This window comes from Syngnathoides biaculeatus, chromosome 22 (assembly GCF_019802595.1).
Source record: "Syngnathoides biaculeatus isolate LvHL_M chromosome 22, ASM1980259v1, whole genome shotgun sequence".
In the NCBI taxonomy this organism is placed as follows: domain Eukaryota; kingdom Metazoa; phylum Chordata; class Actinopteri; order Syngnathiformes; family Syngnathidae; genus Syngnathoides; species Syngnathoides biaculeatus.
The window spans coordinates 18468265-18492248 of NC_084661.1; the positions used below are offsets into that span (position 1 = coordinate 18468265).

A 23984-nucleotide genomic window follows, 5' to 3' on the forward strand; every position below is an offset into this window, starting at 1 on the left:
GTGTGAGATTAACCTGTTCCAGCCCGTTTTTTTGTTTTGTTTTGTTTTGTGTGTGTGTGTGTGTGTGTGTTTTTTTTTTTTTTGATAATGTAAGCGCTCCGTAGTATTGTACGTTATGAAAACGGACTGTCCATAAGTACCCAAAACATTTTTTTGTCCACGGTTTTGCTTCAATTTCACTGGACATCGTGCTGCTCCTTCTGTCGTGCGGACCTTGGCCACCGGGGGCAGTACAACACGGACATCCAAATACACAAGAAGAGCCGCTCGAAAGTCCTCGCTAAACCGCAGTAGTGTTAGTTCTTCTTTGCAGCGGAACAGGGTTTTTTTTTCCTTGCTGGACTGGACTATAAAATGCACATTTCGCACACTCCCGCAAACACACGCAGAGCGGAACCAGTTTCGTCCTTTCGGCTTGGTTTCTTGTTTTTTGTTGAGTCTCGCGTGCAGATGAGGCGTTCAGGTGTCCCGCTCAAGGTTTCCTTGACAGCGGCGTCTTTGTTCCGAGGGCACAAAGACCACATTGTTGTGCTTCCTCCTCCCGCGAACGCACCGACAACCTCCGCAGCATCGTCGACGCGTCGAGCCGGAAACGTCAGCGAGAAGTTGGACTTCTGACGGTTGTCTTATTGTTTTTGTTTTGTTTTCACACACGCGAGCGCGTCGCTTGGCAACAGGAAGCAGGCGAGCAGAGTCCTTCCAGGACCTCGAGTACTTCGTTTCCTGCACTTCCCGCGAGGTTCGGCAGACTCGTTGCGACGACAACAAATGAGCAGATGTGGTTTTATTCCAGAACCAAACTATTGAAAAGCCGACGTCACAGCGATCCTATGCGCAAAACTCACCTCACGTGTTCAACACGATCACGCTTACACGTTTACTTTGCATTTCCACGTGGAAGCACGTGTGTGTGTGTGTGTGTGTGTGTGTGTACATTCTATATTATTTACAGCAAGACGAACACTTGCCAAGGCCGGTTAAGTGTTGTGAACTCCTTTCCACAAATGTTACTTAATAAGCAGTCAAGTTGTTTCTTCGGATAAAATAACCTTTATTAGTCCTGGAATGTGGACAAATTGGCAGTATTGCAAATTGTACTGTAGTACCACGCCGTATACTGTCATGTGCTGTCATTTAGTCTTATGCTGTACTCTCGATTCTACAGTGTAGTGTTGTATATTGTACAATGTAGTAGTATTGTGTAGCTTAGGTATAGTGGAGCGTGGTTTCATGTTAATATTCTAAAGTGTCGTGTCTTGTGGAGTTTGGACGCACGGGTGCACGTGACCATAAAGGACATGAATATCAAAGACAACAAAACACAACGTATGCAAAGTCCCGCCTTCCTTTTTCCATTCTTGCCTCATCGCAACCGAGGAGAGAAGGCCAAAAGGTCAAAGGGGGTCCCGAAGGGCGTCCACGCGGCCGCGTCCGGACCATCGCCGCGGCGGCAGTCGGCGCGCAGGACGTCGAGACGGACGGCGGCTTCACCACTGACGCGTCGCGTACGACGGGTTCGCCTGCTGACGCCCACAGAAGAACAACAAGAGGCGGTGGTCGCCACGGTAACATCAGACGGGAAGTATGCGGGGCGGGATACCTAAACAGTAACAAGTACGGAACACGTAGACGTACGCCGTTTCCGAAAGAGGACTCGCCCGCGACGTTGGCGACGCCGCCCGACGCTCTGGGAACGGCGGAGTCGTGGGACGTTGCCGGCGGATTCTGCGGGGGCGCAAACAAATTTGTAGACGCCGCAAGCGGGAGCGCCACCCGCTCACGGGTGGCGTCGGCGTGGCGTACTCACGGCGGCGGCGCGGCCTTTGGTGATGAGGGCCAGCTCGGTGGGCTGGTACACGCAACTCCGCGGCTGGCCCGCGTAGCCGCTGTACGGGGACGCAACTTTGGCGCCTGAAAACGGAAAGTCCGGAACAACGGTCAACACTTGACGAGTTGAATCTCGAGACTTACGACGGCAACGTGTTGGTGACTTCCAGAGCCAAAAGGAGGTCAGCAGGTCCGATTGGGTTCTCAGTTCTCTGCAAAAAAAGAAAAACAATTTCCTCCGAGCCTCGACTCGAGAGTCCTGCTGACACTCTTGCGTTTACTTGAAGCACAGAGAGAGTGAAAATTGCCTCTGACATCTGGATTTTGGCCCGTTTTACTTGGAGAGGCCAGTAAGTGCTGCTAATAATATGAAATGTTCCACGCGGAGCACTTTTGGGGATCGGCAAAGACGGATGACAAGAAACCAAAAAACAAAAAAAAAAAGCAGCAAGCAGCGAAGCGCGGGAGCCGCTGTCCGCGCCGCAGCTGGAGATGAAGACCAGCGAAGTCCAGAACCCTCGGCCGGGCGGGCACGGACCATCGGTGGACGGAGACCATCGCAGACCGGGCGGGCGAACGTTGAGCTGCGTCTGGCCGTATTTAGGTGGAAAACTGAGCGGCTCTTACCGCAGGCCACAGAACTTTGAGGCCTCAAACAATTTTAAGAGCAAAGTAAGCGACTCGTCTCTATTTTGCGGTCGGGAACAGAGAGGAAGATGAAAGCGGAGCTGTCGCAAGTCAGGGTTCTGCCTTGAGTGACCGGGCCAGGTCCAGTGCAGAAGCGAAAATCCAAACTGCAGGAATGAGAGCGGCAAGCCGCACGGAAATGTTTCAATCTTGATTTTGTCGTCGTCGGTGCTGCTCTCGCCTCCGGCCCCGACATTGACAATTCAGCCTGTTGGTTTCTCTCCTCCCCCCTCCTCCCTTGCTCAAAAGAACGGGGCACTCTGCTAATGACTGAAGTCGGGCTGTGGCTGCAAGGGTTCCGCATCCCCCTCGCCTTGGGATTTTGGCCTGTTTGACTGCCACTTCTCCTTCTGATGGCTTCGGGTTCGCAGCGGCTCGGAAAGCCGTGAAGCGAGTTTTGCGCGGGTAGTCGTCGTGCGGCGTGACTGAAGCCTCCAACGGGGAGGAAAATGTCGCCATGGCTTTGTCACTACGGCGACGACGTCAACATCGGGTGCCGACGCTTGCGCCGGGATGCGAGGGGGCGCTCGGGGATGCGCTTGGACGTCAACGTTACACATTAACGAGAAGCTGCGCATTCCCAGGTGGGAACGGCTTGTTGACTTTTCCCCCGGGAGACGGTTTCACTTTGTCGTTAAACGTTAAACATTCATGTCGGCCAAGGGCGCAGATGTCAGATCAAGTGCGCGCCGACGGCGCTATCCCTATCTGAAACCTCTTCTGTTCACTGCTTATCCTCATTAGGGTCTCAGCTGACTTCAGCCGGTCGTCGATTTACACCTCGGACTGTCCCGGACCGGACCAAACGAACAACAGACTGGACCCCGTGTTTTTGGAACATGGGACCAGGGGGGAGAACCCGGAGAAACAAAAACAACAACACGAGAGTCAAACAGTGAAGCTCAGTTCTGCGAGGCAGGAGCGCAAACCACAAGACGGACGCGCCGGCTCTCAAGTTGCGGGTGCCTACCTTGCCCGGGCTCGTCCACGGAGAAGGCTTTGTTGTCCGTGTTTTCCGCAAGGACGCCGTCGGGGTTCAGGTCCTTCAAGATGTTCTCGTAGCCGACGCCCCGAGCCGGGTACGGCGTCTCGCCGACGTCGGGGCCGCAGTCTCCGTCGCCGGACAAACAGCACACTTGCGGGACGGTGACCAGCGCCAGGAAGACCCAGGCGTTGGTCACCAGGGCGACGCCCAGCGTGGGGTCATCCCAGCGGGGTCCGCCACCGGCCCGGTTCCCGTGGACATACACGGCGATCCACGCCGCCCAGATCCCGACGCTGAGCAGGGCGCACGCCAGGATGAGGGCACCCTCCCTCTTCCACTGCTTGCGTTCCCCCGCCACGGCGCCCAGGCCCGCGCCCAGGGCGGCGACGAGGAGCGCCATCACGTAGATCAGCGCCATGGCGAAGTCCGCGTTGGCCACGTCGCAGGGCGCGGCCGCGTCGGGGTCGGCGTCGGCGTCGGCCCGGGCCGTGGAGTTTCCCGGCCCCGGCGGGTGGCGGGCCGCCGTGATGATCAGCCACTCGGCGTTGATGAGCACCTCCACCGTCCACAGGGCCAACGCGGCGAGGCACGAGGCCCGCCCGCGCGGGGCACGCTTGGCCCTGGCGAGGGCGTTGAGCCGCACGCCCTGAACCAGGAGGCACGAGAAACAGCCGGCGAAGAGAACGCCGAACAGGAAGCGGCGTGACGCGCAGGTGGACAAGTTCTTCGCCACGACGAAGGCGAAGGTGAGTCCGAAGAGGCCGGCCGCGCACGCCAGGAAGAGGGCGTGCAGGCCCACGGCGTTCCTGCGGTCGGGGTCCCGCACGAAGGGCACGTTGGCAAACAGCACCACGAACAGAACCAGGCTGACCACGACGCCGGCCGACGCCAACGCCTCCAGAACCACGCCCCACGCCGCGCCCAGGTCGCAGAGCTTGTAGTAGATCGACGACACCGCCGGACCGCAGCCGGCGGGTCGGCTCACGTCGGACGCCATGGCGTTCCTGTCGGCGCACACAGACGGACGGGGACTTAGTTTTCGGCGGCCGTGAGGTTAGAAAGACGTTCGTGTTTAACTCGAGCCAAACACTGCGACTTTCACGTGGTTGAAAGTGGCAAAACGCCCGATGGGAACCAATGGAGCGGACGTGCACAATCTCCGTGTCCGCGTCCACAAAGACACCTTGGCAAGGATTTGCTGAGGAAGGCGATTCTGCCGGGTGGGCACACGGGATGTTCAAAAGTCCCCTCAAAACTTCCCCAAGGAAGTAACGTGCGACTGCGGTTGGTGCAGTTCAGTACTTTGCTGGAGCGTGTCTGCCTGCGCTGTGTACTTGGCTAGCTAGCATTTACTGGAGTGGAGTTTAGCACATTGCAAGTGTCGTTTATTTAGCATTGCGTTGTGTATGTATTCCAGTGCGCTGCGCTGCGCTGCGTCGTCGTCGTGCGATTTCGGTTAGTGCCGGGTAGCGTGTTTGGACCGCAGTACAATAGTTTAGTTTTACAAAAAGTGTTGTTGAGTGGAGTCTCGAGTAGTTTCATTTAGTGCAGTTAAGGTTAGCGTCGTGTAGTCCAGTGTACTTTACATAACGGACTGGTGTAGTTTGGTGTTGCGATGGATGAAGTTGTCTAGTTTATCAAAATGATGTGGAATTCGGTGGCACGCGGGGGGCGGGGGCGGGGGCGTCACGTGACCTCGCGGAAGTCGTGGCTTTGTGATAGCGACAAGGTCTCTGTGACAGTTGCCATGGTGACCCCGCACCTTGGCATGATTGGCGTGTGGAAAGGATCCGCATCTCAATGCTAATGCTAATGCTAATGCAGCGAGCTGCTCAGCAAGCGGATCCCAAAAGCGCCCCCGGGTCAAAATCCAAAGCAAATTTAGAATCATTAAAAAGTGACGTCTACATCAACTTTGTTGGCGTTTTACTAAATATTTAGAAGTGACAATAATAACAACAAGAAAAGAGAGCGCACACCCGAAGATTGGCATGTGGAAGAGCGCAAACGGAAGCAAAGTGATCCGTTCACGTACCTGATCAGATTCCCGTGATGAGAAATCTCGACGCAGGTTTCAAATGTCGAGCAAACAAGACGCGAGTTGGCTTCGTGTGACAAGAAAGTCCAGCGCAAAAAAAAAAAAAAAAAAAAAAAAAAAGCAAAAATCCTTCCTGAGGTCTCGTCCGGGACACCTGAACGCAGCGCAGCGCAGCGCAGCGCAGCCACAAACACAAATCCGAGAGCACCTGTGCGAGACGCGCGAGCGCGCACGTGCACGACCGCGCGCACACGCTGCAGTCAGTATGTGGCGACGCCTGGCGGTGATAAAAAGAAAATAGCGGACGCTTGTGTAGGTTATCTCCTCAACATATGGAACGTGGTAGTCAGCTGTTTTTGGTTACATGATGTATATTTTGAAGAAGCATGAAAAAATGATGACGAGCAATTCCACCTGTCAGGGGCGTGGCCGTGCCGCTTCCGTGGGCGTGGCTGACTTGGCCAGCGTGCGTGCGTGCGTGCGTGCGTGCGTGCGTTTGAGAGCGCGTCAGTCGGTCAGTAGGACCGTCTCGCTGTCACCACCCGGCGTTCCTGCGCCACCGCAGCCGAGTCTGGTTAAGCCGTTTTTGAGGACGACCTCGTTTGCATGGTTTTGGACCTTGCCACCTTATCTTTTGTGGATTTGCCTTTGTTCTGGGACTGCATACCCGTGTAGGACCTGCACCTGGAATAAAACCACCCTCGAAACCACGTCACTACCTCAAAGTCCTGCATTTGGGTCTTACCCCTTGTCCCCATGTTTGTGACAACCTCCGAATTCAAGGTTCTTATTTTCGTTTTATTGGCAATTCCTCCGTTTCCCCCCAGAAAAAAAAAAAAAAAAAGAATTCTGAATTAATGAGCGACAGTTATTTGAGGATTTTCACTATTAGCTGTGGGGTCCGGTCCCAATCCCCCACTGTAAAAGTATTGCCCAAATATTGTGAACAAAATGTATGTAATATCTGGGAAAAGTGAATTCAAAAAAAGAGATTTTCCACCAAAATGGTCTTCGGCGGGCCACGAAACACGGACCAATTCTTTCACTGACGTCAAACGGCAGTTCCTCCCGGGACGCGTCCCGACCAGACGGCCCAGCCGCCTCATCTGGTCCCTCTCGATGCGGAGGAGCAGCGGCTCCGCTATGAGCGCATGGTGGAAATATACATCGGACCGGATGAGAATGCTGCCGCGCTCAACGGATCCAGTCACCGTACAAACGCGACACACGCCTACAACTACGTCACCGTACAAAGGCAACGCAGACGAGTCAAAACAGCGCATGCACGCACACACTCAAGACACCGACGACATCCAAATAAACCCCCCAGAAACACGCACAAACAAACAAAATAACGTGCAGACATTGATGCAGGCGCACTTTTGTCGAAGCCCAAACGCGCGACGGACCGCAGCCCGCCTCCTCTGGACCCCCCGCGGTGGCGCGCAGGCTCCACCCAGGAAGCGGGCCCGGCCCGCGACCCACATTCTAAAGTCCCCCGTCGTCGTCGTCGTCGTCACAGTCGGCTGTCGCGGCGCTCAGTGAAGTCGAACAAGATGAGGACGACGAAGCCGACGGCGCTGCTGCTTCAGGCCGCGTGCGCCTTGACGGTGGCGGCAGGTACGACAAAGGTTTCAAATTCAATTCGATGCCGACCGAACGGTGATGATTTCTTGCGGTGAGATTTGTCCCAACCCCGGAACTTCATGACAGTTCTGAGGCGAAGGGTGGGAGTCTCGAATGTGCCGAGTTTGCATATTTGGCGCCGTGAAGTGCGGGCAAAAGTGCTTTTGTCCTGGTACTTGGTTGTTTGTCTACACGTGCCCTGACCCTGACTGGCGAGCGGCGCGACAGGCGGCATATCGCTCGTCTTACCCGAACTCTGCCGGCCGGCGTAGACTCCGTCCCGCCTGCAATCTTAACCGGTCAGGCGGCTGGTAACTTGCCGGGCCAACTCTCTCGAGTATTTCACCGAGGAGCACGGGAATTTGTGGAAACGATGTCGCTGTAGAAACGCGATGAGCGAGGCGTGAAAAAGGGATCGATAAGTGGACTACGCGGGGGGCAGACTTTTAATTAAATGTGACCCACATCACGCCTCACCATCGATGACCCACTCTAGTGTCCTCGTGACGGCCAGCAGGAAAACGGGCCGAAATCTAGATGGCAAACCACGAGACTGGTCGCGTGCCGGTTCAAAAAAATGTGGAAATAAAGTACATGGTTGGGGTGAAGGTTCTAGGATGCAGAGAAGGTACCAGTCCAAGTGATGTGAAGAAGGGTCTAAGCTACTAGTCTGAGGTAAGGAGATCAGGTCATCATTTTTTTTTTTTTGGACTCTACAAATTGGCTTCTGCAGTTCCTCCAGCCTTCAAGCACGGTTTTCATCCCTATTCCTTGAACTCTACAACGCATTTGGGGTTCCTAAACTTGATTTGCCTGGGTTCAGGCCTGCCGAAGGCGGACGGCGGCGCCAGCGACGCCGTGGACACCCTGAGCCACTCCCTGGCGCTGGTTCAGCGTCTGGAGGCGCTCCTGCTGCAGGGGAACGGCAGCGACGTGACGCTGCGGGTGGAGACGCCCAACGCCGACGAGGTGAAGGTGATGGCGGTCCATACGCTGGTTCTGTCGCTCCAGAGTCCGGTCCTGGGGGACATGCTGCGGGACCGAAACGGCAGCACGCTCACGCTGCGCGAGACCCCTGAGTGCGCCGGTGTCTTCGAAAAGTTCATCAGGTCAGAGCAGCCTCGAACATGCCAACGTCGGCGTCTGGGCCCTTATGACAAAAACACTGGACCGCACTGGACCCAGTCAGCGGCAAAAAGATTCACTTCCACTCACATCTCCGCCTACAGACAATTGAGAGTCGAAATGCTTTTGGGACTGCAGGTACCTGTACTGCGGCGACCTCTCCCTGCGACTGGAGCAGGCCACCCCCCTGCACCGCCTGGCCACCAAGTACCAGGTGGAGACACTGCAGCGGGGTCTCACCCGCTACATGACGCTCAACCTGGCCCGCGAGTCACCCTCGGGTCACGTGGCGGGATGGTACGAATACGCGGCGGAGGCCGGTGACGTGGCGCTGCGGGACAGCTGCCTCCAGTACCTGGCCTGGAACCTGTCCTCGGTTCTGCAAAGCGGCGAGTGGACCGGCCTTAGCTTCCGGCTGCTGATGACGCTACTGCGCCGGTCTGATTTGGTTCTACACAGTGAGACGGAGCTCTTCGCCGGGTTGGAGGAGTGGATTTCCCACAACCGTCCCGACGGGCTTACGGCAGAGAACGCGCTGAGGGCGGTGCGCTACGCCATGATACCGCCTCGAGAGCTCTTCCGTCTCCAGACCCAGTCGGCGGTCCTCGCCCGCTACGGGGAGTCGGTGCGGGATCTGCTCTACATGTCCTACCAGTTCCACGCCGCCTCCCCCGTGCACATGGCCAAGTACTTCGACGTCAACTGCAGTCTCTTCGTGCCCAGGAACTACCTGGCCCCACTGTGGGGGTCTTCCTGGGCGGTGGGCAACCCCACCCGGGATGACCGCAGCACCAGCTTCCAGACGCAGCTCGGGCCCAGCGGTCATGACGCCAACAAGCGGGTAATCGACCGGTTTGGTCTACTGTCGATCCGTGGTTCCTTTTGCAGTTACTTTCCGGCGCGTTCCTTTTTTTGTTTGTTTGTTTTACGGCATTTAAAGCGAATCAGGAAAGAATTCTTTTTTTTTTTTTTTTTTGCTAACAGCCGGGCTCGCAGCAGAACACCAGCAAAAACAGGGCAGCCCCTCCTGCCTCACGCACTCGGCCACCCAACTGCAGCTTGAACTACTGCCTACCAAGTTTTTTTTTTGTTTGTTTTCACAGAACTTAAGTGGCAGAGTACCTCAAGTTCCCTTGTATGTCAAATTGTGACAAATTCTTGGGCACGTTAGTTAAGGTACTGGTACTGGTCCCGGTTCCAGCGTCCTTTTGCGGGCTGACCAGTTTTACCGGCCATACCGTGGTGGATGAACAGAAGTCCTGACCGGGCAGCTGTCTTAACCGAAAAGAGCATATTTATAGGTGGTCAGAGTTGAAAGATCCAAAGAACGAGGGGATGGATCTTCTTTTTAAAAGGAAGCGGACTGAGTCAGTCTGTCAAAAGGTTCTACGTATAGCTGGAGCTGTCATGTATTGCCCCCTTCGGGGACGGAAGTCCCCAAACCGGACTCACGTGTCTAACGCCTTTTTGCGTAAATGCGCAGGTTACCTGGAACGTCCTGTTCTCGCCCCGCTGGCTGCCGCTCAGCATGAGGCCCATGTACACGGAGGCGGGCGCCATGCAGCCCACGCGGGTCGAGGGCGGGCGCCCCCGCGTCATCGTCACTCCCGCCACCTCCAGCGCCGACTTTGCCGGCGTGAGCTTCCAGAAGACGCTTCTGGTTCTCGCGGAGCAGCGGGGTCGGCTGATGGTCAAGCACGTGTACGACTTCCACCAGAGCACCGAGGAGAACGGCGACTTCCTCGCCGACGCGGACCTGCACCGCCGGACCTCCGAGTACCTCGTGGACGGCTCCCTGATGCTCCACGTGGTCGTCAAACCCCTGTATCAAACCCTGGTCGCCGGCAAGAACTGATCGCGCTCACATGCCAATCGTAACCGAAGCTTCCCGTGCCCGCTCGCGTAGACCGTCCGTCACCCGGCCGGCGATAGGCCGCGGAGGCATCCTCGTTGTCTTTAATCCAAAGGGCTTTTTTTTTGTCTTCTGATATGTAAATATCCAAAAGTTCAAATGTGCACCAAGAGCGGTCGCCAACAAAACGCTCCTCGGTCGGCCGCACCTGCTAACGACCTCGATGGCGGCACTGCGACCGCCCCCAAATCTACACGTAAAAAGAGAAAGGCGGCCGACGCCAAAGTCCGGTCGCCCCCGGTCCACCTCTGCTATTTCTTTCATGTGGAATTCAGGCGCATTTGCAGTTTTTGTCGAGAGAAGCCGCAGCGTGTCAGTCATTTGCCTCGCGCTGCCGGCTCGTCGGCTGAGGCTCGGCCGGCTTTTGGAGAGGATTTCGTGTACCTCTGGAAACATCGAGGCGTCAAGCTGAAAATTGCAAAGTTCCCCTCGAAGTGACGCCGCCGGTAGAATTTCAGAACCAACGAAGCGCACGGCGTCGGTCGTCTGACAAACACAAAGGAGAAAAAGCCAATTTGCAGCACGTACGAGAAAAAGCTTGACGGTTGGCATGTTTGCGCCCGCGCTTGTTTTGTCGTCGCCTTCCCGCCCGATCGGTGTGTTGTGTTGCCACCCCGACTTATGGTGCTATTATACGTATATTCACCACATGTGCTCCTTTCCCCTCTTTTGACATTTATGCATTAAAAACATTCCACTTGAAAGCATCTCCAATCCAAAGCCAAATTCATCTATGAAGGATTTTTATTGGATCTGTGTCGTAAAAACAAAACTAGACAAAACATAAAGATACACATACGTTGACTTCTTCGCGTCGAAGACATCGACATGGCGACCTCCGTCAAGGTGGTCCCGGGGGGCCGCCGAGCTCTGAGCCGACGGCGGCTCTTCGGGCCGCGAGACTCCGCCCTTCTCGGTGCAGGAAGCCGTCGGCGAGCGTCGGCGGTTCCGTTTCTGGCCGCGTCGCCTTGGGCGTACTCGGTTGCAGAAAGCAGAATGTGTCGTGATTTAGCAACAACAACAAAAGCGAACCCTTTGGAGTTTGTCGAATTTCTAAAATGTCAAATTGGATGAGGTCGTTTCAGGTGAAAATCAAATTGGTCAAATGGTGTTTAATCCTGGGAAAAAAAATTGCGTCCCTCAGTTACAGCTGCTTTTAAAAACATTCCCTGAATACAATTTTCACGATGATTTGATTAAACAACATTTTTTTTTTTCCATCCGACCTCCTCCTCGTAAAGCCGACGCTCGTGATCGGCTCTTCTTCTGCCGTCGTCTCAAAGGCGACCAACATCTCCAAGTAGGCCCTCAACACGCCACATTTTGAAAAGGTTCAATCTCTACTTTTGATCAAAGCCCAAATTGACCCCATTTGAGGATGAGGAGGAGTCAATCACGGCATTGTCATGTTTGCGGAAATCCCGATCATCTCCGATTTGCCGTGCGTGTCAAAAAGACGCCAGCAATTTGTCGCGGGGAGTCGGAGCTGCTCGAGTACGACGACGGCGGAAAACAGAAGAACGCGCGGACCAATAAAAGCTTAGCGCTGACCCGGTCACACTGGGCCATTTCTTTTTTTATTTCGATCGACCATCCGGAGCGTCGGAACGCACTTGAGCCGCCGCTCGACTTTTTTCAATGGACGGGCCGCGAGGGATCACGACATTGGCCGCGACGACAGCGGCGGCCCGGCGAATCTAAACGCTGGCGATTCGCACTCGCGTTCATCGCGTGACCTGCGTCTGTCAAATAAACATTTACAAGAAGTAGACACACAAAGTCCAGACCAGTTTGGAGCGTTTCCGGCCGGCCATCTGAAGGCTCCTGCCGGACGCGCTAATTCCGCACACGCACACACGCGGGGTCAGAGTTCGCGTTTTTTGTTTTTGTTTTAATTGAGCTGCAAAGTCAGCCCAGACAGCTGAAGACCATCAACGTGCTCACAAAGTCAGACGGAGGTCAGCCGGATGAATTCGCAGTTCTTTGTTTCATCTCAACGCGTTCAGCGGGTTTCTGGTTCTGGATGGCGGCGAGGGCTTCCGTCCGGTCCGTCTACGGAAAGATACCTCCGACGGGTCCCTTGGGGATTTCCTCAGGAACCCCCAACCCTAACCCTAACCCTAACCCTAACCGCTGACATCAACTGTTGAGTCCCCGCGTGAGTTTGGTCCGCCTCGGCCCGGCAGGAAACGGGACCCGGTCAACGTCGGACTCGGTCGAGGCTGAACTTCGTCACTTATGCGGACGCAGGTGGCCGAAGCTGCGTTTATTGCCGACGGTGCGGTTTTGTCAGCTTCACTGAGTTGCCGTCTTCAACTCTCACCGCGGAGGCTCGGGTCAAAACCGGCACCTCCGAATCTGAGCCTCCGGTCTTCAGTCGGAAGGGGGCGGGGTGCCCTCTCTGGGTTGCCAACGAGGAGTTGGAGTACCTGCACGGCGTCTCGCGCGGACAACTTTTTTTCGTCCTGAAAAAAAATCGCTGTCAGGTTAGCAGCTCACTGCTCACCACGCATACCACCGCTCGCGCGACTCGTTCCAGCAGTTTTCCTCTTTTCGCCGACTGCAACTCTACGTCCCGACGTTCACTTCCAGCCGCCGGCTGGGCGTCGTTTTTGATTTCGAACGAAACGCGACGTGCAATGTACTTGTTTGTTGTTAACGATGGGATTTAGCGAAGATGAATCCGAGGCGAGGCGGTCGTGTTAGCGGCCATTTCCAGTCGCGGCGGAGATGGAAGAGGAAGCCCTCCGGCCCCGCTCGATCGCAGACGGGACTTGGCGAGACTCGGAGGTACTTGGCCGCGCTCGGCGGCACCGGGGCAACATAGCGCGCGTCCGTACTTTGGCGCCGAGGGCCGGCGTTGGCTAAGGCGCGACGGCTGACTTTTTCCGTCGGGAGCCGGACCGGCGTTGGTGCGTTTTACGAGGCCGTAAGCGCTTGAACGCGCCGTCTGCCGTGTAATTAGCGTCTGCGGCTAACTAGCTTCCAGCGGCCCGTCGTAAACAAATAATGAGGATCGTAAAATAAAAAGAAATAAACACTTCGCATGGACGCACAAAACCTGGAATTTGGATTTCGAAAGTTAGCACACAGGTGCACAAAGGGACGGGAAGTACAACCCGTAAACCAGAAGGAAAAGAAAGACACGCAATCCTTCAAAACACACGCATACGTGCGTCAGCAAGGACACACACACACACACACACAATTACATATAATAATAATACAGTTGCAGAAATTTGCGCACGGACGCACACTTAAAACTCACCGACACAGACGCGCACGTTGACGGCCTTGGTAGACGCGCGCAGCAAACGCGCGCGGCAATACACACGCCAGCAAGCCACACAACACACCTGTAAACGCACACAAATACACACAAGACAGGAAGATGATAATGAGCCGCACGCACTTAGCTGAGCGGAAGACGCTAGTTTGCTAACTAGTAAACAAGTTCAACAGTTGCCAAATAAACAAAGGCGGCCACTTTGCAACCATTCGGCGCACGCTCGGCTTGTAATGAGCAGCTAGCACGTTAGCGGGCCGCAACACGGCGCACGCGGGCGCCCCTGCTGTTGCTTTGGGCCTCGGCGGCGGGCGAGGGGAGGCTAACCCGGACAGGCCGACGGGCTCGCATCTGGAGCCCATCAGCGCCGCGCATCGGGCCGGTCGCCGGCTGTCACAGCGCCGGCGGCGCTGTGACAGCCGGACACGTGTGGGCCATGTGTGCCGCTCACGCACGCATGTGTGACTTTTTTTTTTTTTTTTAAGGTGACAGGAAGTCTTTCACACACACACACACACACACACATGGCGCGTCCAGCAAGTTGTTTGACACATTAGCAAGACGCTAATGGCACGCACGGAGCGGCTCAGCTTCTGGCCTTGAAAGTCCCACGGAGCCTTCGGATCGACCCGTTCCCGCAAAACCGCGGAACGCGTCCTTCCTCCGGCGCCAACGTGCGCCCCTTTTTCCAGCCAAACAGGTCGCCGTGACCTCGCCGAGGCGCACCTGAGTCCTCGTTTGAGTGCGCCTTCGTACTTCTGAAAAGGTTAACAAAAAAAACAAAACAAAAAAAAGTTCAAAGTAGCGATGACAGCGGAGCGCCTGCAGCCGCGCTGGGAAAATATCATGGAAAATATTAGCGCATCGGAAAATGTTACAGGCGGCTGGAATGGCCGCACGAGTGTAACAATATAATCCAGCGCGCTGCGCTAGCTTGGCTGCAGATGAGAGGCGGGCGCGAGCGAGCGCTCGCCCAGGTGCATCCTGGGAGAAAAAAAAACAAAAACTTTTGACTTTTCAAATGGACGAGTGCATTCCCAGATGAGCGTCAAGAAAAAAAAAACTAGGGAACATGTAGACGTTTAAATGCTGTACTTGATTTGAAAGGAGTTGCAGCCATTCCTATTCTGGCGGAGTACATCGGCTCAACTTTATTTACGGAGAACCAAAATGGCGTCACCCGGCGGGAGGAAGTCACGCGTGTTTGTCGTCACGAGCCAACACGCCGAAGACCGCGGCGGACGCGACTGAATTACGCTGCGGTACGAGGGCCGCTAACTTTAGCGGCGAGGGCCGGGTTCTCGCTCTTGTTTTTCGGCTAACGGGAAGTCGTTCCCGAGCCCAGGGGAAGCGGTCGTCGGCCCACGCCGGCCAGGGCAAAGAGGGCGTTCCTCGGACGACTCGTCGGATTGAGAATCTTCCGGTGCCGGCTGAATGATTACACGCCGCGCTCGGACTTTGACCTCACGTCGCAAGCGACGGCCGGTTGAGCGCCAAAAAACGCGGGGAGCAAACTGCAAAATGATCGCTTGAACGAGCGCCAGCTCAACTAGCGCGCCAACTAGCCGACGCCTGCGACCGCACGAAAAGCGCCCGAAGACCGCCCTGAACGAGCCCCCCCCCCCCAGCTCCCGCGCAAGCAAAAGCGTCGGAGACCGTCAAAAGCGCCGCCTGAACTTCTCCAGGTGAGTGACGACCCCTGAGCTGGAAGGATTGCGCAAAGGTCACGACCCCAACAAAGACCGGTTTCGGAAGGGAGCGTCCGCCCGGTGGCCGTCGACTCGCACACAGAAGGAAACGGCGCCCAACTGGCTGGACCACTTCCGGCCTCGTCGTCGGCGTGCGTGCGTGCATGCGTGCGTGCTGATTCCGGCCCGTCGGGGCAAACGGTCGGGTCGGCCCCCGCTAGGTTTTAGCCCCGACCTCGGCGAGGAGGTCGTCAGGCCTTTTCTTTTGAAAAGCCGGCGAGGGCGTGTCCCTCCTGTGTTTTGGGAGGCGTCGAGGCCGCCGTGTTTTGCCGCGACGGCGGCGTGGCGGCTTCATTCCAGAGCGCGCGCGCCTGCGGAGGGACTCGACTCCAAGCTCAGGTAGCGCTCGTCCTCCTCTTCTTCTTCTCTTGCCGGGATGTCGCGTTTGGCGTCAGAACGCCGCCGAAGCGCTGCAAAATCGTCGGTTTTGGCCGCGAGCTGAGCCCGGACGACCTTGGTGGCGAGACTCGTCGTCTTGATTGGTGCTAAACTCAAGGTCACGTTTGGACAAAAACGCCCGCTACGCTTGTGTCATCACGCGTTCGTATTACGTAGCAGGCGCTATGCATAACGTGGTTTGGTGACGTGCGGGGGCATCACGACACAGCGCTGAATTTCATTTGGTAATCAATGAAGCTGGAAGTTGTTGTCGTGGATTTTCTTGGCCCCCAAAACGTCTTTGGCATGATGTGCGCCACAAAGTAAGGAGCGCGACTTTTTGGGGGCTCCGTTGTCTTTTTCCCTCCTCCATGTTTGACTGTTACGACTGCGTTGAAAAGGTCTAGTCGAACCTCCGACCAGGACTTTGCGCTAGAACCTCCTCCTTCAAGGAGGAAACTTCGAGTAGAAGCTGCTAGCGCAACTTCCTGCCGTGGAAAACCTCTACGAGAATGTCCAACGACAACGACACGTCTTAAGCTTCAACTAACAAGGTTCGAGTAGAAAACCTCGAGTAAAACTCGAACCCCGGTCGACGCTTCAACTAGAAAACCTGCACTAGTGGAGAATGTCTGTACTTCCGTCTCCCGCAAGAAGCCAGAACCAGGTTTGTGGTTTTCGGAGACTTTTCTGTCGCTAACCACATCGGCGAACGCACGTCGCTAACCTTCATGGCGTCGGCCACTGACTCGCTGGCGGCGTACTAGTAGAGAAGCGACGACCGACCGTCGCAAAAACATTTGAAGGTCGTCTCGGAACGTCGGCCGCCGCGGGCTAACCAGTAACTAGTGTGGTACTCGGACTCAGCCGAGGGTAGCGGGGATGGGGATGGGGTGGGGGGCTCGCCCCGGGGGCGCACAGTCCCACTTGCGCTCAGGGAGCGTGTAATGGCGTCCTAATTGAGGGAATCGAGCGATTCCCACACCGCCACCACGAACAACGTCGCAGTGGAAAGTTTGCAGACAAGCTCGGCGTGCGTGTATTTTGTACACAGCGTCGGCGGCTTTGAGGTCGAAAGGCCGCCGCTGGCGCGCGGAGAAAACAAGCAGCACATCCCGGCCCGCCCGGCGACCTGTACACAATTCCCCCCCGTGGCCCGGGGGCAACCGAGTACTAAGTGCCCTACACGCTCAACTTACTGTGCGTTGCACGACGAAGGTATTCACGACTACAATTTGACAAGCAGAACAAACAAAAGTGGAGTCTCGTTCAATGCAAATGATCCAAAATCACAGGGAAGTGCAAATAAATCTCTCGAGTCGGATAAGAACTCCGTGTAGTGGCGCGCGCTAAGAAATACGTCCACGGTGAGGGCTGTAGAGCAGAAAATACGAAAAATCGTGCCAGTATTGATAGCCTCCAAGTTGAAAACCCGCTCGGGAGGGAAAAAGTTCCGCCGGACCTTCGAACGAAAGAGAGAAAGATTGAAGCGCAAGACCCTAAAGGAAGGCACGGTCCCGCTTTTTGTGGCGCCAAAATGATCTTTCTCCGACCGGCCGGAAGCTTCCGGTTGAAACGGAAAAGGTGGGCCTCCGCCACAACTTGAGAGTTTGCCCTTTGTGTCGGTCAGCCGCCAGGATGGCAACGCGGTACCAAAGCGCGGAGCGCCGGGACGCCACGGCGGAGAGTCCGGAGGGGCCCGAGCGGCGGCGCTACGTGCGGCGAGAGGGCGGCTGCAACGTGGTTTTCCGCCACCTTCCCGAGGAGTGGCTCCTGTTCGTCACGGACATCTTCACCACCCTGGTGGAGATCCGCTGGCGGGTCATGCTCCTCATCTTCGCGCTGTCCTACATCCTGTCCTGGCTTTTCTTCGGCACGGTCTACTGGGTCATGGCGCTGGCCCACGGCGACGTCCGGGACCGCGAGACGGCGCCGTGCGTCTACGAGGTGCGCAGCTTCACCGCCGCCTTCCTCTTCTCGCTGGAGACTCAGACCACCATCGGCTACGGCGCCAGAGGGATGTCGGAGAACTGCGCCGCGGCCGTGGCGGCGGTGACGCTCCAGGACGTGGTCAGCTGCTTCATCAACACCTTCGTCATCGGCGTGGCCGTCTCCAAGATGGCCTCGGCCAAGAAGCGAGCGCAGACGGTGGGCTTCAGCAGCCGGGCCGTGGTCAACCTCCGCGACGGCCACCTCTGCCTCTCGTGGCGCGTGGGCGACTTCCGGCGCAACCGGCTGGTGGAGGGCACGGCGAGCGCTCAGCTGGTCCGGGCCGTCGCCCACGCCGCCGGCCGGCTGGAGGTCACCTACCGGGATCTGCTCATCCAGCAGCCCCGGCTGGTCCTGGTGGCGCCCACCGCCGTCTGCCACCGCATCCAGGAGGGCAGCCCGCTCTACGGGATGAGCCCGGCGCAGCTGCGGCGCTCCGACCTGGAAGTGGTGGCGTCCTTCACGTACACGGACGACAGCACGGGAACGCTGCAGCAGACGCGGACGTCCTACACGCGGGACGACATCTTGTGGGGTCACGTCTTCCAGGAGATGATCCGGGCCGGCCGCAGGCGCTACACCGTCGACTACGTGCTCTTCAACCGGACCGCCGAGGTCCCGGTGCCCGACGGGGAAACGTAGCCCGAAGGCTCGAAAGTTACGCTTGAAAATGCGACCGAAGAAGGAGAAGACCTTGACGCTTCTCCGCCGTGCGAGATTGTTTTACTAGAAGTTCCTTACGGAATCTTGGACTTGGACCTCCTCGCGGAACCGACAACTTCTGTGAGGAACTTCTAGTAAAAAAAAAAAAAAAAAAAAAGTCATCAGCAAAATGTCCACTCGGACCTTCTCGCGTGATCCCGTTCCGCAGCTGACGCGCATGTCACGTGACCTCCGGGTCAAAAAGTCCACCAGAACCTCAACTTGGGTCTGTTGGGAGGGGCTGCAGTTCACCTGTGTCGATGTTTTACAATCACAATTTATTTTGATTGAACTTGTATGCGGAACCCGTTTCAACAAAATCATTTCTTAACCCTTCCAAGTGTCCGTTTTTGAATATTTGAACTCAGTGGATGACCCAAAAAAAAGAGTTGACATTTGACAAATAAAATGGCCGCTTCTCTTGAGTTGAACACCTGGGCCCACTCCGCCTCTGTACTTCCATGTTGTTGTACTAGTAACGTTTAGGAGACGCGCTACTTGTTTGGGAAGCACCGCGCCGGCTTCAAGTCGCCTCAAGTCAAAGAGAAGAACCCGCAACCCAGAACCTTCCACCCGCTCGGAGCCCGATTTACCGTCCTACCGCCGGTTAGTCGTTCTTCAAGCTTTCAATGAGAAAACTTTGACTAGAACCTCCGGGCAAACGTCAACTGTCAAGCGGACGGGGGGTTACTTTTGGGCTTCCGTTTGTCGTCCCCTCAAACGTTATTTTGAAAAAAGTTCACTTTTCGATGTGAGATCGCGTGCGCAAGAGGAGCAAACTTCCGTCGCTCCACTGCGCCCCCGCGTGGCCAAAGGAGCCACGCACGCCACTTAGTTTGAGCCAAATAATGTCAAGAGGAAAAAAAACTCACAGCAAAATCAAAACAAAACAAAAACAGACAACAAAGCTCAACGTGAATGAGGTTGGGAGCTCTCCGAGGTCCGAGCTTTTACAATATTTGTCTCTGACGATTGATAATCGAGCAGTCGAAAAAGTTGCCGCTGAATATTCACGAGCCCCGACGTGCACGCGCGCGGCCTTTCGGGACCGGCGACGTCGGGGGGGGGGCGGGCCCAGTCCGCGTCTCGAGCTTAAAACGCTCCGGAGCGGACCCGCGACCGCACACGAACCCGCGAAGACGCGCACCCTCCGCGGAGGGCCAGGTCCGAGGACCCGGATGAGGGCGCGGGTTCCCACGCAAATCGGCGCAAACTTTCTCCAGGAGAAACTCGCCAAGAGGACAAGAACAAAAAGAAGAAGAAGAAGATGCCGGCTCGCCTTTGACGTGCACGAGCACGCTCGGCTTCTCCGTTCTCGCGTGAGTCCTCCCCGCGCGCGCGCGCGCACGCACGCACGCACCTGTCGCCGGCATTTGCTCGGGCTACGCGTATAAATTTGCACCCTCGGACCTCACGAGCAGGACCAGTCGGTGCACAAGCGCAGACAAGCGTCAATCCTCACCCTAATAAGTTGACTTCCTGCTTGAAGAAAAAAAAAAAACATGCAATCTTATTTGCAGATTGATCCTTTTTCGAGTTGACTTTACTCCAAAAAGATGCAAAGTCACTTCCTCCAAAAAGTAGTCACACAAACTTTGAGGCAATGAGTTTGCTCCCCCCCCCTTGAGTCAGTCTTTCCAATCTTACGCTAGCAGCATCTCGTAGCACGCCTTTTTTAACTAGTGCCGAGTTTCGCCACACTGGCAACATGTATCGCAAGTGGGGACGGCGAGCGTACTCGTACATGGACTTCAAAATGGATAGTGAAGATCCAAACGAAATGCTTCTTTACTGCACATCCACTTGAAACTAGTGAGAAAATGTTACTCACGTGCCCTGCGAGCCTGCACTAGTATAACGTACGTACCAACTTCCGTTTAAGTCTTGTGAGAATTGAATCCAAATCTTTTTTCTAGGCGGGGTAAAAATGTACCAGTAGGCCAAAAGTACAATTCACAGCGGAACAAAAACGGCACTGGTGACTTTGGATCTATTAGTGTGCTGAATGGCAAAGACAGACCGGAAGCTGCATTTCAAGGACATTGACAAATGCATGACTAGTAACATTTATCTAGTGCACATTTACTTTTGTTCTATTCACTACAAAAGATGTGCAAGTATTGGTACATGAAACTTAGGCTGGATATTGACGATAATTAATGAAATGGGACTCGTGAGCATTTATTTCATACCCTGGGCTACTAGTGTGAGACACGCCTACTAGCACAGCTGAGTCGTGTTACTAGTGTAGAGGCCAAAAGCGCTGCTAGTAGTGGGCGGGGGGGGGGGGGGGACAGACATGACAACGGTGCTCTCATATGGCATATATGTTAGCGCCTGCAAAGAGACGACACGATAGTACGGAAACGTTTTGGTCTCGGAGAACGGAGGCGTGCGTGGCCCACTCCGAGCTCATCGCCACGGCGATGGCGGCTGACGAACAAATGTCGCCCGAGAAAACCCCCGAGGATTTTCGGCCGGCAACAAGCCACCCGTTATCGACGGCCGCGAAAAACGGGAAACCGAAGGAAAGAGTTGACTTCTCGAGGGCCGATCCGGGGGCGCCGGAGAATGTCAGCGTCGCAGTTCTGAGGACCTCGTTCAAATCCGTGCCCGCGTGGCTTTTCTCCGGTTTTCCTCCCACACGGACGGTCCCGAGACATCCGAGAGACCGGCGTCGTTGAATAGTCGCTCGCTCGCACCCGCTCGGGGCTTCGGGGTCCTCGGCGCCGCTCGTGACGTGACGCGTCCTCTTTGGTTTTCAGACAAAGGAGCCAGCGCCGCCTCGCCGCGTTCCTGGAGCGACCCGGCGGGCCATGGGCCGCTACGGCCGGACGGCGTCCTCCGAGGAGGCGGGCGGCAAGCCGGCCGACGGGCGCGGCAAAGCGCAGGCGCGGGCGCGGCGGGCGAGCCGCTTCGTGAAGAAGGACGGCCACTGCAACGTCCGCTACGTGAACGTGAGCGAGAAGGGCCAGCGCTACCTGGCCGACATCTTCACCACGTGCGTGGACGTGCGCTGGCGCTGGATGCTGCTGATCTTCTGCTCGGCCTTCCTGCTCTCCTGGCTCTTCTTCGGCTGCGTCTTCTGGCTCCTGGCCATCTTCCACGGCGACCTGCAGGTCCACGCCGGCCACAAGTGCGTGTCCAACGTGGGCAGCTTCACGGCCGCCTTCCTCTTTTCCGTGGAGACGCAGACCACCATCGGCTACGGCTACCGCTACGTGACGGACGAGTGCCCGGCCGCCGTCTTGGCCGTGGTCTTCCAGAGCATCGTGGGCTGCGTCATCGACGCCTTCGTGGTGGGCGCCGTCATGGCCAAGATGGCCAAACCCAAGAAGAGGAACGAGACGCTGGTGTTCAGCCACAACGCCACGGTGGCCATGAGGGACGACAAGCTGTGCCTGATGTGGCGGGTGGGCAACCTGCGGCGGAGTCACCTGGTGGAGGCTCACGTGCGGGCGCAGCTGCTGCGCTCGCGCACCACGGCCGAGGGCGAGTTCATCCCGCTGGACCAGACCGACATCGACGTGGGCTTCGACAGCGGCGTGGACCGCATCTTCCTGGTGTCGCCCATCACCGTGGTGCACGTGATCGACGAGGGCAGCCCCTTCTACGGCGTGGGCAAGCAGGAGCTCCGCGCCTGCGACTTTGAGGTGGTGGTGATCCTGGAGGGCATGGTGGAGGCCACCGCCATGACCACGCAGTGCCGCAGCTCCTACGTGGCCGGCGAGATCCTGTGGGGCCACCGCTTCGAACCCGTGCTCTTCGAGGAGAACCGCCGCTACGAGGTGGACTACGCCCGCTTCCACCGCACCTACGAGGTGCCCGGCACGCCGCAGTGCAGCGCCCGCGAGTTGGCGCGGAGCAAGTACGCCGTGTCCGCCTCGGGCTCCTTCTGCTACGAGAACGAGGTGGCGGCGGCGGACGCTCGGGAGGACACGGACGAGGGCCGGGGGGGCAGCGTGGGACCGGACGCCGACCGGCCGCTCCGACGAGAGTCGGAGATATGAACCCTGCGGTCGCGACTGGCGGGGGGGGGGGGGGGCGTGGCCAGCGACGGTGCCGGCGTTGTTCTGCCGTCCGTCTCCTCCTCGTATCCGAATCTGTCGCTCTGCTAACGGTACAAGCGCGTCTTCTTCTTCTTCTTCTTCTTCCCCGCCAAGGCGCTTTCCTGTTTGGAGAATTTCTTCTTCCGGCTTCTTGAACGTTTGCAAAGGCAACGCGCGTCCTTGGTGGAGGGAGAGAAAACAACGAAAAACTTGAAGTCCCGCCAAGTCCACGCGGGAATCCGCCCGCAGACTTTTAACCGGGAATAATAAGATATTATCACTTGATTATTATTGTTATTTTTTTTTTCCATTCTGTCTCCTTTGTCTTTTTTCAATAAAAAAATCCAAATGATATTTTTTGTCTTAGCTGACTTGAAGTCACTGACGCGACTGCAGGTTTTGGAGGGGGGGGGGGGGGGGGGTCCGGCCGCCCCCTTTGTTGGCCACGCCCCCTCGACCCATCGGGCTCGGGTCGCCGGTCGGTCGCGGGCCACGCGTCGACGTCGTCGCCGAGCGGGAATCGAACCCACGCTGCCCGTACCAATGTCGCACGCGCCAACAGTCAGTGACCGACGTCGGAATCGTTTCAAAAAATAAGATTTCAGAAAAAATGTTCCAGCACAAAAGCGTACAGATTCTGACTCCCCCCCCCCCCCCAAAAAAAAAAAAAAAAAAACCCTCAATTATTCAATTAAAAAAAAGCATGTTTGGGTTAGCAAAGTCCTACTTGAAATCAATGGTTGGGGCGTGGCAATGGAGGCCACGCCCTCCCGTAGCATCGCGCAACCACCCAATGGAAACGACCTTTTTACACTTGCCGCATTCGAACGTTTGGGGTGTTTTGGTCCGATCCGATTTCGGCCCGCCGAACCTGTCCGGGGCTTCCTCCCCGAGAGGCCCTGGATGACATCGGCGACCTCTGATTGGACCGTTTCAGGTCTTCTCAATCCGGCGACGACGGTCGGAGCAAAACCGGACCGGCCGATCGTCGACGCACACGAGTGATTCGAGAATGTTCCTTTTTTTTTTTGTCACCCTTCGACGTGACGGCGGTCGCCGCAGGTTCTCGGGCTCGGGCCCGGCCCGCCTCCCGCTGCTTCTTTTCTACTCGGCGTGTCGGCGAGGTGGGAAAACAACAGCTGAGCGATTTTCCTTCTCCGCCTGCAACTTGACATTTGGATCACGTTACGCAAAACACACGCGGCCCGATTCAGTTCCGGTGCTTCAACTGGTATCCGGCGCAGGATCTTGCCGCGGTTCTCCCGGCGGTCCCGTCGATACTCGCTCAGTGCGGACTTTGGATCGTCTCGCCGGGTTCTTGGTCCGGTTTTCTTGCGGTTCTGCCGCCGGTTCGTCCGGCAGGCGTCGCTGACGTAGGCCTTTTTTTTCCGATCGCGTTTGGGCCCGTCTCATCTGAGGTCCAAAGGAGACTTTTGCCGATGACGTCATTTCTTTCCATTTGTTCTCTCGGCGAGTGTCGTGATTGGCTGCCGCGTCACGGCAACAAGAAGGCAATGACAGGAAGTTTTTGGTTTCGCGCCACACCGAGCCGACTTTGTCGTTATTTGGGGGTGGGGCGCGCCTGGCCCGTGCGCCAGCTGGCGCCGCCCATTCCCTTCCCTTCCCTTCCCG

At 56.6% G+C, this 23984-nt stretch overlaps 4 protein-coding genes and 1 long non-coding RNA gene across 9 annotated transcripts; 3 read left to right on the forward strand and 2 right to left on the reverse strand.

Moving 5' to 3' along the window:
* Nucleotides 1–231: 231 nt before the first annotated feature.
* On the reverse strand, nucleotides 232–5886 carry gprc5c (G protein-coupled receptor, class C, group 5, member C). 4 transcript variants are annotated; one of them, XM_061811028.1, is made up of 5 exons: nucleotides 5479–5511; nucleotides 3485–4503; nucleotides 1808–1911; nucleotides 1636–1725; nucleotides 232–1523 (listed from the first exon to the last, which is right to left on the reverse strand). In XM_061811028.1, exons 1-5 carry the CDS (start codon nucleotides 5490–5492, stop codon nucleotides 1488–1490), a joined length of 1263 nt encoding a protein of 420 aa, XP_061667012.1. In that variant the 5' UTR covers nucleotides 5493–5511; the 3' UTR covers nucleotides 232–1487. The 4 variants fall into 4 exon arrangements, with proteins under 4 accessions (XP_061667012.1, XP_061667014.1, XP_061667010.1 ...); XM_061811030.1 differs by having other exon boundaries at nucleotides 233–1520; XM_061811026.1 differs by having other exon boundaries at nucleotides 233–1523; nucleotides 1601–1725.
* On the forward strand, nucleotides 4516–10699 carry btbd17a (BTB (POZ) domain containing 17a). The gene is made up of 4 exons (XM_061811031.1): nucleotides 4516–5338; nucleotides 7998–8272; nucleotides 8427–9129; nucleotides 9772–10699. Exons 1-4 carry the CDS (start codon nucleotides 5300–5302, stop codon nucleotides 10141–10143), a joined length of 1389 nt encoding a protein of 462 aa, XP_061667015.1. The 5' UTR covers nucleotides 4516–5299; the 3' UTR covers nucleotides 10144–10699.
* A 489-nt stretch (nucleotides 10700–11188) lies between these two features.
* LOC133495193 (uncharacterized) lies at nucleotides 11189–14424 on the reverse strand. The gene is made up of 3 exons (XR_009793504.1): nucleotides 14065–14424; nucleotides 13469–13556; nucleotides 11189–12665 (listed from the first exon to the last, which is right to left on the reverse strand). It is a non-coding gene; the product is annotated as an uncharacterized LOC133495193 (long non-coding RNA).
* Nucleotides 14425–14582: 158 nt separating this feature from the next.
* On the forward strand, nucleotides 14583–18743 carry LOC133495190 (inward rectifier potassium channel 16-like). 2 transcript variants are annotated; one of them, XM_061809542.1, is made up of 2 exons: nucleotides 14583–15171; nucleotides 17243–18743. In XM_061809542.1, exon 2 carries the CDS (start codon nucleotides 17251–17253, stop codon nucleotides 18241–18243), a length of 993 nt encoding a protein of 330 aa, XP_061665526.1. In that variant the 5' UTR covers nucleotides 14583–15171; nucleotides 17243–17250; the 3' UTR covers nucleotides 18244–18743. The 2 variants fall into 2 exon arrangements, with proteins under 2 accessions (XP_061665526.1, XP_061665525.1); XM_061809541.1 differs by lacking the exon at nucleotides 14583–15171 and adding an exon at nucleotides 15343–15573 and having other exon boundaries at nucleotides 17243–18741.
* A 279-nt stretch (nucleotides 18744–19022) lies between these two features.
* Nucleotides 19023–22704, forward strand: LOC133495187 (inward rectifier potassium channel 2-like). Its single transcript, XM_061809537.1, has 2 exons — nucleotides 19023–19622; nucleotides 21069–22704. The coding sequence occupies exons 1-2, from the start codon at nucleotides 19152–19154 to the stop codon at nucleotides 22311–22313; spliced, it is 1716 nt and encodes a 571-aa protein (XP_061665521.1). The 5' UTR covers nucleotides 19023–19151; the 3' UTR covers nucleotides 22314–22704.
* The last annotated feature ends 1280 nt before the right edge of the window (nucleotides 22705–23984 follow it).

Excerpts from the sequence above, each read along its gene's own strand:
- btbd17a (XM_061811031.1), top strand. The coding sequence starts at position 5,300 with ATGCTAATGCTAATGCTAATGCAGCGAGCTGCTCAGCAA. Across the intron at positions 8,273-8,426 it reads GTCTTCGAAAAGTTCATCAG|GTACCTGTACTGCGGCGACC; the intron begins GTCAGAGCAGCC and ends TTGGGACTGCAG. Across the intron at positions 9,130-9,771 it reads GTCATGACGCCAACAAGCGG|GTTACCTGGAACGTCCTGTT; the intron begins GTAATCGACCGG and ends GTAAATGCGCAG.
- gprc5c (XM_061811026.1), bottom strand. Across the intron at positions 1,912-3,484 it reads CGTGGACGAGCCCGGGCAAG|GCGCCAAAGTTGCGTCCCCG; the intron begins GTAGGCACCCGC and ends TTCCGTTTTCAG. Across the intron at positions 1,524-1,600 it reads CCGTACTTGTTACTGTTTAG|CAGGCGAACCCGTCGTACGC; the intron begins GTATCCCGCCCC and ends TGTGGGCGTCAG.
- LOC133495190 (XM_061809542.1), top strand. The coding sequence starts at position 17,251 with ATGGCAACGCGGTACCAAAGCGCGGAGCGCCGGGACGCCACGGCGGAG.
- LOC133495187 (XM_061809537.1), top strand. The coding sequence starts at position 19,152 with ATGTCAAGAGGAAAAAAAACTCACAGCAAAATCAAAACAAAACAAAAA. Across the intron at positions 19,623-21,068 it reads CTCGGCTTCTCCGTTCTCGC|ACAAAGGAGCCAGCGCCGCC; the intron begins GTGAGTCCTCCC and ends TTTGGTTTTCAG.